Genomic DNA, 13,099 nt, shown 5'->3' with positions numbered 1-13,099 from the left:
AGGTAAATTTAGTAGATGATAAAAAAGTTATACTTATATTACAAATGCTTATATTCAGAGCAAAGAACATTCAGTAAACTGAAAGTTATATTTTATGTTGTTTAAATAATTTAGAAAGACATTCATGAATGTCTTGAGTTTGAAGTTCTGTTGGATAGCAACGTAACATTATGGCATGTCGGAGAGAATTAGGATTATTAAATGGTACGTATTAAGTCTTGAAGGTAAGTGATGGATAAAGTAATTAAAATGTTATTGTGTCTAGCACAGAGTGGCACATATGGTAGGCAGGTGCTCGATGAATATTCATTAGTTAAGCAGAATTCATGGTCAATGAAAATCCTTACTAAAATATATCAAACAAGCAATCTGCTTTCCTAGTGAAAGCTGCGATTTCTTGGCAAGTAGAGATGACTCTTTATTTTAGGAACTATATCCATTGTTTTCTATCTAAGTCTCTTTGAAAAGTGCCTTAAAATTCACTGGTAAACAATATTCAACATTTCATATAACCTGTTCTATAATAGTTTAAACTGGAAAAGAATTACTAGCTGGACATTAAAGATGAGTATTATAATGATGTTTAATATTTTCAATGTTTACAGGAAGCAAAAAGAAACAGATACTGACCATAGTTTTGGAGTAGTTCCTCTTTGGTGGAGACAATCAGAGATCGGTCTTTTGCTGACAGAACGACGGCAAGGCACACGTAATGCTGCTCAGAAGAATTTGCTCGGCGCACAATAGTAAGAAGTCTGACAGGGTGGTTATTTGGAGGAGAACTAAAATGTTCAATACAAAACCAGCTAGAGTAGCTTAAGCCAGATGGAGGAGGGAAGAATCTTTCACCTAAAATAAAAAGAGAAAAATAACAACGAAAGAGTGTGTTGGTTCGTACGTACATTTTAAAGAGAAGGCAATAAACTCTAAAGAAAATAGAGCCTACTAAAAAACAACGAATCTCAGGAGCAAAGTAAGTGATATTTACCGGAACCAATGCCGCTGACCACAGCCCCATCGGTAAGACCTGTTGTGACAGCATTGTTTGTGGGGGCATTATGGGGGGCCAAACTGGGCAGGAACAAGCAGCTATTAAGAAAAGACAATGTGCATATTAGAGATCAACCATTTTCTTCTCTTATCACTATGCGCTTACCATAGTGAAATAAACTGTCATCATTTCAGGGTAACTTGAGCGAAGAGATCATGGAATAAATCTGCATGCCTAATAAAGTCCTTCCCTCATTTTAAATACGTACGAGTGCTGAAAGATATACTTTACAAAATCTCCAATGGCATCACTTTTATTTTAAATTAAAAAAAAATCAAAGTATAGGTCGCATATGGTAAAATGTACCAATGTACAAGCATGTTCAAGACACCTGGAACCTTTTCATCACTGCAGAAAAATTCCCTTGTGCCCTTTTCCAGTGAATCATCCTCTTCTGTTCTGATTGGTTCTGACTATTCCAAAATAGGTTTTAATCCACCATTCAATAATAACCCATGACAGTGTTCTTAAAACACAAATTATATATAGTTTTACATATAGTTTACATATAATTTTAGATTGGTGTATATGAATCCCACAGACAACTAGTATAGACAGAGATCTATCAATATTAGCATTTGTGTCTGTTTTGAAGCTCATGGATTTTATAAGTTCTTCTAGATTCTCCATAGATTCTTTATTGTTGCTTCTGCTACTATAGCATTTTCTGCCACTTGAAATTACTCATTTGATGTAATAGTCATTGACTATTTATGATGTTTAAGGTACTAAACTAGGTAATTTATGGAAATGGATGATGATTAAACCCAAAGAGCTTCCAATATAATTTTAATTTGCATGTGACCTATTGTTCTAAATCAAAGGTTGATGAACATTTTCTGGGAGGGCCGGACCATAAACATTTTATGCTTTGCAGACCAGAGAGTTTGTCATGACTATTCAACTCTGCCATTCTAGCATGAAAGCTGCCACACACAATACTTACATAATTGACTGTGGCTATGTTAAAATAAAACCTTATTTACCAAACAACAAAAAAAGTTTACAAAAAAAAAAATTGTACCATGGATCTTAGATTACTGACTCCTTTAACATATCAACTTATTCAATATAATAATTCAAAATAATTAAATCTAGGGGCGCTTGAGTGGTTTAGTCGGTTAAACATCTGACTTCAGCTCAGGTCATGATCTTGCCTTTCGTGGGTTTGAGCCCCGTGTCAGGCTGTGCTGACAAGCTCAGAGCCTGGAGCCTTCTTTGGATTCTGTATCTCTCTCTCTCTGCCCCTCTCCTACTCGCTCTGTCTCCCTCTTTCTCAAAAATAAACATTAAAAAAACATTTTTAAATTAAAAAAAAAAATGAAAATAATTAAATCTAAAAACCTTAAAATAACATGCTCAAAGAACTCAATCATTTGGGAATGCAAAATATATAGCATATTTTAACTAAGTATTTTTAAAACCAAGGATCGATTTGTCAAAGGCAAGTAGGAGGCATAAAATAATACAATAAGGCTTGGCTACTCTGCAAATTCCTTACCCAAACCCTTCAAGGGATGTGTCAAATTCAACAAAAGCTGGAGTAACTGATGACCCATGAAGTCTGATGTCATGTGGGGTTGTCATGGAGACCAGACACTTCACCCTAGTTAGGGGTACAGTACTTCCTTCTGCAGATTTTACCAGGCTCTTGCTTATCCGGTAATGGTTATCTTCATGTAAGCTGAAAACATTATCAGAACCCAGGCCTTCCATAGATGTGATCATGCTACCTGTAAGTCAAAGAAAATCTCTTGGGAAAAAATACCATGTAGATTTTTAAAATAATTGCTTTACAAGGTTGACTTATTTTTAAATACCACTCTTTAGTTTCAGTATATGTAATAATTTTATTCTTACACATCAAAGCTAATATCCAGTTTTAATGTATTTTATGCTCATTTTTCAACTTAAATAGAATGTGTTTCCTTTTCTACTTATTACTAAAGGCATAAACACACTGCAGGATATGTTGTGGAAAACTACAGAGTACAAATAAGAATAAAAATTTCCAGTAACCACTATCCAAACTACTGTTACAATGTAATTCACTTATAAATTACAGATCATGTTTTTAAAAACCAGATTAGATTATACTTTTATTTCACAAATTATTATTTCTCTTTCACAAGAAAGCACAATATTCAAGAAGGATTACAATGGAAAGAGATGGGTCATCTTTATTAAAAAAAAAAATTAGAAATAAATAGCAAAAACTTGTTTCTCTCCCATTTTCTCCCTACTTTTCACTCTTCCCTTACAACCATTACAATCAAATATATAAACACAAAATTAGTTGAATTAAAAAAATCCTATATGCATGCAGATGGTGACAGTTTGAAGAATAAAGAGAAATTTTAAACAAACTGGTCTATTTTTTAGAAAGATATTACAAATGTACTGAATGGAGAAAATATTCTCTCTCAAGATAAACCACACAAATATAACTGTTTTCTCTCTTAACTGTGCTAATGCTTTAACTGTGCTAAGCATTCAGGCAACTCTAGATGTATTTCAATATTCTCTTAGAGAAAGGAACTATTTTTGTTTCTATGCTTTGCGAAGGAAATCACAACTCAATTCAAACTGTGTTAAGTACAAAAACGACAGTAACAAAAAAGTATATACACATCTAGGGGAGGTATAGTGATAGATAATGTAAAACTGAAATACTTTGTTTGCCAATAAGACGACGCTGGAACTCAAAACATCTTAGCTTCCAAAACACAGCATTCACTAATCATGGATGATAAGCGGCAGGGGGTAAAAAGTTAAGACTGAAATAACAGTTGGTGGGTGCTTAATCTTTGGCATTCTCACCTGAAAGAACTCGGGGATGACCCACGTGATGACTACATCCTTTCAGGGCGGCTGTTCTACTTTCCTAAGTTTTATGCTTTCCTGCTTCGCTAGTAGTGGTTACTTCAATCCATCCAAACAAACGCCAATCAGTATGGCTGACGATTATACAGAATGAATCGTAAAGGGAAAAAACCCAACAAAACCACAGAATTCGCTTCGGGAGGAAAGGTGGTGCAGGGTACAGAATTCTCCCGTGGCTGGGGTGGAATCTGCTGGGCATCTGTTCACTGCCACGGTCCCCGCCAGACTGGTAGGCAGGCGGTGCCTGCACTCTGGCCGCCAGCAGCCTCCCAACAGCCCAAGGCGCAAACTCCCCTCGGGGGCACCTCCTCAGCAGTGCTACCACATACCTGTCTACCCAAGTGCCATCTGCTGCTGCTGGCATTTCAGCCCGTCTTCTCTGCGCTGGCTATTGCCAGTGTGCCAGATGTCAAGGTCCACAGGAGAGACCCATCTAACACCCCACTTCTCCTTCTAGGATCACCTTTCACCTCCACTCCAGAGCCACAGGTTAGGCATGGTCCTTTTCTCTGTTCCACTCCTCTAGTTTTTATTGCCACTGTCTCCCCCGCCCCCCACGCCCTCCAGTTCACTCCTTTTCTCTCACTACATTTGCTTTTTTGGCCTACTTGTTATTCTCCAGTCCAGTGATCGATCCCTTTTCTCCCAGCCTGTCACTGGCCACCTGGTCTCACACTTCCCTACTCAACCTATACTCCTTGATATATCTCTCTCTTCAACGCCTTTTAACAGTATTTTTGACATCCTATCCTCCATATCCTCCTGCAGGAGCTGTCCTGCAAATCGTGGCCTGTTAGGAATCTAGCGACCGCTCTAGTTCAGGCGGCAAAGGCTACTTGAAAGAGGCAAAGACATTATGAATCCTCTGAGAAAGAGGTACTATCTCGTCCAGGCCAAGTGTTACTCTGCTAGTCATTCTCATCTCCTCTGGACCCTGCTTACATCGTGATTCCTTGTTCACCCCCAGCTGCCCCTTCTTCAGACAACCAGATTTTATGTTTCCTCATTTAAATAACAACAATCCCTTTCCTCTCCTTTTTTTTTTTTTTCACAGTAAAACTTGTTGAGGTAGTATTTATTCCCTACATGATTTTCATCTACAAAATAACCAAAAAAGGCAGCTTCAAAGGTCAACTTACTTCTCATCTCTGGCTCATAACTCAGTGAACTTGGTTTGTGGACCCTATATTGTTTTAGCAGTTTTTTGTCCCAGGCACCACAATTTAATGGACTTGCCAAACGTAAAAACTCCCTAAAGAAGAGAGAAAGAAAGCAGTTATTCCTTGATTGAGAACATTACGTAATTCACAAACCAAACACAAAATATGGGATTTGATGAAGTATAACAGACTAGTTAAAAATATAAAGCCAACCCAAACAATTATTATAAAATAATGTATGTTTTTACATGTGAATTACCTACCACTGAAAAGAGAACAGAATATTGTAAAGGGCTAAAATATGAAATTTGGGGAACCTGTTCTCCTAAAACGTGATATGCAGAAACGTAACAAATTGTCTAGGAATTACACAAATAGGAGTCCTTCGTATCCAGTCATTTATAGCATCCTGTGTAAGTGGGAAAAAGGTATTTCTCTGAAATTTCAACTCCTTATAGCAGAAAAAAATTAGGTCAGGTACCCTTTGCCAGTTTTTCATGTAGAGTATAATACAATGACTTTATAACCTGACAGCTCATGGCTCATCAATAACACAGGTATCTATATCTTCATGTGACATTTGGTTCTGAAAATTCATTCACTGTGAAAACTGAGCATATCCACTAACTAGGCAGTATAAGTTATTTAATAAAATATTAGTATTAAGTATGAGATAAGATCTTTCTGTTTCATTCACTCTATTTTTAAAGCAGATTACCAAAAATAATCAGGGGGAAATCTCCATGCTCTTTGTAATACTTTAGGTCATCCATAAGATGATGGATAAAGTGAGTAGGAACAGTCTCATTTATCTTGATACAATACTGGTTAGTAAATGGTTTTTTCTTAATTCACTGTTAGATTGGAGCCAGGTAAAAAACATAAACTACAAATAAAATCCAACCATTTTTAGGAAAGTCCTTAAAAGCTTTATAAAAAAGGACTACTTTAACAGCAGAAAAAAATTGTAAAGAGCTGCTTATATCTGAAAGTGACAAGATACAGGAGTTTGTTTTTTTTGTAAATAAGGAAAAGATAACTTACACTTTAAATCTTTTTGGCAAGGTAGTTTCAAAGAAAATATTTTTTTAAAGTGTTTTATCCCTAAAACACAAAGTACTGCTTCTCTTTCAGTAAAAAGATTTAAATATATGTATCTCTTGAATGGTTAAACTCTGTTAAGGTGTATCTATACCACAGAATACTCCTCAGCAATAAAAAGACTACTGAAATGTAACAATCTGGATGCATTTCTAAGGCATTATGGTAAGTGAAAACAGTCAATCTCAAAAGTTCACGTACCAAATGATTTCATTTACATAACATTCTCAAAGTGACAAACTTACCGAGATGGAGAACAGATTGGCAGTTTCCAGGGGTTAAGAATGGTGGGGGTTAGGGGAGTGGATATGATAATAAAGGAGTACCACTATAGAGATGTTTGTGATGCCTTGATTGTGTAGTGGGCATATAAACATGTGATAAATAATAAGACCCACAGCATACAAGGATACGTTGTAGCAATGTCAGTTTCTTAGTTTTCATGTATTATGGTTGTAGGAGATGTAAACACCGAAGAAACTTGGAACACAGAACCTCTCTAAATCTGTAAGTAATTTAAAATTAAAAAGTTCAAAAAGTATTTAAGAGAAGCTTTAAATTTTTTTTCAATGTTTTTTTGTTTTGTTTTTTTTTTTGAGACACAAAGAGCATGAGAGGGGAGGGGCAGAGAGAAACGGAGACACAGATTCTGAAGCAGGCTCCAGGTTCTGAGCTGTCAATACTGGGCTTGAACTCACAGACCATGAGATCTGAGCTGAAGTGGGAGGCTTAACTGACTGAGCCACCCAGGCGCCCCTCTTAAGAGACTTCTTACACATAAAAAGTTCTCAAATACAAAGTAGATGTAAGTCATAAAGACATGACTTTATTTTTAAAGGAGAGTTTGCTACATTTGAGTGGAAGAAATAAGCACCCTCTGTTTTCTAATAACTGGGCTTACCTAAGACCAATATTTTGAGCACTTTGCCCATTTTTACTGTTTTGGTTTTGCCCACTGACACTTGGATACATGTGTATCATAGCAAGAACTCTTGAATACCAAGACTCTAGGAACTGCGGTTACTACCTGTGGCTTGTTCAACGGCAAGAAAGAGGACACACTGACCTCAGCACCATGGGCTCCAGAGCCTGAGAAGCTAGTCGTTCAAACATCCGCTGGAGGGGCGGGTGCAGTGAGTGGTCCTCGTCTGCCAGGGCGGCACTGCACCGCTGCAGCAATCGGGCGTGAAGGCCAGCTTCACACATGACCTGCTGGTTTCTCTCTGTGTGCACCAGGGCTTGTAAGATATTTGCAACAGCAAGTTGAAGGTCCAGAGCATGCTGAAGTGAGAGAAATCCATGCCACCAGGGCATTCTTAGGAAGAAAGGTGACAGTTCTCTCCACATGAAGCACAACTTGTAATAGGAGGTCTCTACACATTTCAAATTCCCTTCAGATGAATTAAGAAGCTGATGCAGAGTGATCTAGCAATTCCAACAAGGCTAGGCAAACGTTTCCTATCCTCATTTCACCGGAAGCATACCCAGCTGGACTCCTCTCTCCTCCAAGTCTTTTGTACTGAAAGACTATCTGATAGTATTTTAATTTTTATAGAAGTAATGAATGTGAGGTCTTTTACTTCATGAGTAAACAACCAGTGTAAAGGAAAGCCTTAGAGGCTTTTGTGACACTTTAAGCCTTAGAGGCCATACAACATTTTAGCATAATTAGTCACTGAAGCTCCCATTCACCCAAACTCTTGAGTGCTGCAAGTCAAAACATAAATAGCCTCAAAATGGTATCTTCAGTTGTTTTTTCTTTCTGTATGATTCATTAACAGTTTCCACTGATAAGCAGGACTTAGAAGGAGAAACAATTATTTTAGCACTAGAAGTAACCATCTTGGCTACATTTGTACCAAATGAACTGTATTCTAAAACATATATACCTACCTCACAAGAAAGTTAAGACTTAAGTTGAACAATCCTATTTTTTCCTCTCCGACTTTAGTATGTGATATGGAACCGTTCCTTATCACTCTTTCTTGGACCCAGTCCCTTGCTTACACAGTCATATTCACATCCTTTTACTCATTCGTTAAGATGGAAAGGAGCTAACATATCCACACTTACTTCTGGCTGTGTCACTGACCCAACAGAGGCCAGGAGGTCCAGCATAGCAAGCATGGCTCCAGGATGAATGATGACAGCATCAGAACTCTGGAAAGATGTAGTTGCCACATGTAGTTTCAGGTCAGCGACATTTTTAGGAGGGTAAACAGGGGGAGTTGAAACAGAATGATATGCATGCCTGTAAAAAAGAAAGAAGGGTAATTTAGCATTAAATTCAAATACATTCTCTTTTCCATTTCTTCATCTTTTGTTAACTTTATCCACTGATAAACAAAAACCTTTGTAATTCAAGACTGGGTTACAAAACACTTTAAGGTTGGGATATGAAAAAGCAATATATTATCAATTCTTAGAGTTACATACAATTTAACCATCGATTCTTCTAGACTGTGTCTTTACCACTTGTCACTGGGATTGTTTCATTAAAGAAGGGCACATGATGACCAAAGTTAACACTCCTCTCTGATAGATTTGAAAGTGCTAAGAGAGTAAATCCTCAAAGCTCTCATCACACGGAAGTTTTTTTCCTTGTATTTATTTGATATGATGGATGTTAACTAATTTTTTTCCTTGTATTTATTTGAGATGATGGATGTTAACTAAACTTACTGTGGTAATCATTTTACAACATGGGGTGAGGCAAATCATTATGTTGTATACCTTAACTTATAACAGTGCTCTATGTCAATCACGTCTCAATAACACACACACACACACACACACAAAGAAGAATGACACCTGTATCAGAAGATACAACAAATAGGTGAAATCACAGTGATTCAAACTCTAGGAAAGGTGAAAGTTCTGATAAAATATGATGAGGGTATAAATTGAATGAAGTCAAATCCCTCACTAAGATTTTCTTTTGAAATTACCTATGTGTTTGTAACCTTTCCCTAAACTGTGGGCAACATAAGCAAGAACTAACAAGATCTGGGGCACCTGAGTGGCTCCGTCGGTTAAGCATCCGACTTGAAAGCTCAGGTCTTGATTTTGCAGTTCATGGGTTCGAGCCCCACACTGGGCTCTGTGCTGACAGCTTGCAGCCAGAAGCCTGCTTCAGATTGTGTGTGTGTGTGTGTGTGTGTGTGTGTGTGTGTGTGTGTCTCTGCTCTTCCCCTGCTTACGCACTCTCAAAATTAAACATTAAAAAAAAAATTACCCACAGATGGTCACGTTAAGAAATAAAATGTCTTATTAAAAAAAAAAGAGGGCGCCTGGGTTGTCCAGTCGGTTGAGCATCCGACTTTGGCTCAGGTCATGATCTCGCAGTCCGTGAGTTCGAGCCCCGCGTCGGGCCCTGTGCTGACAGCTCGAAGCCTGAAGCCTGCTTCGGATTCTGTGTCTCCCTCTCTCTCTGCCCCTCCCCCACTCATGCTCTGTCTCGCTCACTCTCAAAAATGAATAAATGTTAAAAAAAATTTTTTTTAAAAAAATGAGCTGACAACATCTATAACTGGGTCAAACTGAGTCAGGGATGGCTCAGAATCTTGGCCACCTGACAATATATATGTTAAGCATCAAGGAAGTTTTCCTTTAGCTTATTTGGAACTACGCTCACATTCTTTTGCATTAATTCACCCCTGAAAATATTCATCACAATTTTTAAAAAATTAGAAGGCATATTTTTACATAACAAGCTTCTATGAGATAGAAAGCCTAGCCATGTCCTGAACATTCCACATTTCTTCTCATCAATGATCTCCACTTTCTATTTCATACTATTCTTCTACAATTCATGAGTTTTGCACATTTTGTATCCTGGCACTAGAAAACAGATGCTTGTGGCTTCAGCCTATGGGAGCTCTTTGTTCCAATGAATTGGTTTCAGCATAATTTGTCTATTGCTGAGCTCTGTCACTGGGAGCAGTGCAGTTTCAGCGCTCTGGCACAAGAGCAGCTTGGGAAACAGATGCTTTAAGTCAGTGATTTTGTAGCAAAGATCTGGCATTGCCGTGGCTGGTTTTTTTTTTTTTTTTTTTTTTTTTTAAAGTACCATTCTCTTTTTAACAGAGATTCCAGGAAAGTATTCAGCTCTACTTATATAAAAAAAACACACGGGCTCTCCTAGTTTATTTAAAGTCTGCATGTCCTCCACCCACTCATTTTTTTCAACTGCTTTTTTTTTTTTTTTTTTGCCGTTTTTGTTATTTATTTCTAAACTTACTAGGATAGATTTCTAAATGTTTATTACCAATAGCTATCCCTCTTCCTATGTTGCTTCTTTTATTCTGTGAAATATTATGATCCCATCTAGAAAAAAAGATGATAGTGTAGTAGGAATTCTGAACTATTAAGAAATTTCATAAAAGCTGTTTATCATTACACATAATTTGAAGAAAAACCAAATTCTAGTTGTATACTTTAGTCACAGTCCTTCCAAAATTATTTCTGAGTTGCCAGATTTAATGTAGATTGAATTTAAATTATGGATATACCCAGGAAGGAGGCTTTGTGCCTTCAGAAAACAAACTCTTTATTAATTAATATATACCCATTATACCAGTACCTTTTATTATTTTTTTTTAATTTTTTTCAACGTTTTTATTTATTTTTGGGACAGAGAGAGACAGAGCATGAACAGGGGAGGGGCAGAGAGAGAGGGAGACACAGAATTGGAAACAGGCTCCAGGCTCCGAGCCATCAGCCCAGAGCCTGACGCGGGGCTCGAACTCACGGACCGCGAGAAGTCGGACGCTTAACCGACTGCGCCACCCAGGCGACCCTATACCAGTACCTTAAAAAAAAAAGTTTATTTATTTGGGGGAGAGGAGAGAGAGAGCGAGAGAGAGCGCACGCGCATGTGGGCACAAGCAGGGGACAAGTAGAGACAGGGAGATAGAGAATCCCAAGCAGACTCTGTGCTGTCAGTGCAGATTCCAACATGGGGCTCGATCTCACAGATCGTGAGATCACGCATGACCCGAGCCAACATCAAGAGTTGGATGCTCAATTGATTGAGCCATCCAGACACCCCACAGTAGTATGCCTTTAAATCTTATATAAGATAACAATACTCTGATATAAAAATTGCATTCATTCTTCTCAAACTGGGAAAATACTGTAAACACTGCTAAATCTAAAACATGGTATTTATTAACTAAAATTAGGCCTATTTTAACAGGCATTATATAATATTAATACTTACTTAGCCACTTAGGTATCACCACAGGTATTATCATTTTTAAAATTTAGACATGAGAGTAAGTTTATTAAACGGATAATCTCAAGCAAGACCTACTCATTTACAAACGTAGGCTAAAACAACATTTCAAAATTTAGTTAATTTTTATGCTGCCATTACTTTTAAAACTTAGAAAAATTGCTACTTAATATTTCAATCTAAATTTTCATATATATTTAAGATTTACCTACCTCTTTGGGGAATATATTCTTGAATATTTAAATTCTGAATATGCTTTGCCTTAATTACCATCAAGTGTGTATAGACACTGAGTAACAGATACCATGTTTGAATAATAACTAGTACTCGCCACCTTTTTCTCCCCTGCAGATATATTATAGAAAACCTTGGTTTTTATTTTGTATTTTGTTTTCGTCTCCTTCCTCTGTGATTAAATATCGTTCAGCTATAATTCTGTTCCATTATTCTTTCTGAATAATGAATACTAATGAAAAATGTTATGAGTTTTGGTTTTCTAAATACTATAAGGTTTCTTAGGCACTTCCCCCCCATTCTTAAAAAAAAGAGAAGAATCTCCAGCATTTTACATAACAGACAAGAATCACAAACTCAAAACTTCCTTCGTGTCTGAAAATTCCAATAAGCCATAAAAACTAATACGTTGTTGGTTTCTCCTTTGGCCAACAAAAACAACATATTTTGCCACAAGAAGAAATGCCATGAGCTGATGTAATTTGTTGAGACGTTCTAGAGATATTCTAATTTCAAAAGTTACCATATCTGCATGTGAAAATAAAAGCACTGTTTTATTAGCTTATGATTCTTATCACTGAGCAAAATCTATGTAACCTGACCAGAATGGCAACCTGAAAATGTCAACACTGACCTTACTATTAGCATGAACAATATTGGGAACTTCCTTGGGGTAAAGCCAACCTGAGAGCCTAATTAGCATTCCCACAGAAAAGATTCAGTTAAACAGGGCTGTGGATTCCATGAAGGTTTCCCCCAAGTCAAAGATATGGCATCCTCACATGCAGCTGTGTTGCAAATGATGACAAAATGTTCTTGATCTAAGCCCTTAAATAACTTTCTATGATATGGAATGAAATTTCCCTTTGTCAAATTGTCATTTAAATAAAACAGTTCTGATGAATTTCCTTTCATGTGTTGCTTTAATCTATGAATTTCTATTGAAAGTATTTTATAGTTTTTGGTTAATACTAAAAAATGGTTAAATGTTTTTAAACACAGCAATTTTTATATCTTTACCCTTCAGGGAATCATAAATGTGACTTTTAAGAACGAAAACTAGTAATTAAAACTATTTTTCTAATATCCAATATGTGGGATAGTGAGCACACGTGAATCTTCAAACACTAAGAATACCTTTTACTGCCTTCATTTTAGCAACAGAAGATACTGTATCAACTCAAATTGATTTTATGGTTTCTTGCATTAAAAAAAAAATGTTCTTAGAACGACAAAAAAGGAATAGTTTTAAAATAGAAATACACTGAACAACACTAAATTTGTTTAAGACTATTCTGAAGTCTTCTATGATTTACTGTCAGAAAATGAGCTGTAAGCTTCAGTGCAAACATAAGAGAAAAAGGAAAATACAAGTCCATATATCTGATGAATATTACTACTGAAATATATTGAAATGCAGGATCTGTAATAAAT

At 36.7% G+C, this 13,099-nt stretch overlaps 1 protein-coding gene across 12 annotated transcripts in view; it reads right to left on the bottom strand.

Annotated features, from left to right (window-relative positions):
* Positions 1-13,099, bottom strand: part of WDFY3 (WD repeat and FYVE domain containing 3) — a 247,835-nt gene that overhangs the window by 109,683 nt on the left and 125,053 nt on the right. For all 12 annotated transcript variants that reach the window (XM_040479270.1, XM_040479279.1, XM_040479263.1 and 9 more), the window contains 6 exons: positions 8,269-8,446; positions 7,262-7,476; positions 5,074-5,186; positions 2,553-2,784; positions 989-1,089; positions 631-849 (listed from right to left, as the gene is read on the bottom strand). In XM_040479270.1, coding sequence (XP_040335204.1) covers positions 631-849; positions 989-1,089; positions 2,553-2,784; positions 5,074-5,186; positions 7,262-7,476; positions 8,269-8,446 — 1,058 coding nt within the window. The remainder of the gene's footprint in view (positions 1-630; positions 850-988; positions 1,090-2,552; positions 2,785-5,073; positions 5,187-7,261; positions 7,477-8,268; positions 8,447-13,099) is intronic.

This window comes from Herpailurus yagouaroundi, unplaced genomic scaffold (genome assembly GCF_014898765.1).
Source record: "Herpailurus yagouaroundi ecotype Mexico unplaced genomic scaffold, PumYag 28, whole genome shotgun sequence".
Lineage (NCBI taxonomy): Eukaryota > Metazoa > Chordata > Mammalia > Carnivora > Felidae > Herpailurus > Herpailurus yagouaroundi.
The sequence above is the reverse complement of the archived record's forward strand: the minus strand, read 5'-3'. Positions and strand labels throughout refer to the sequence as shown.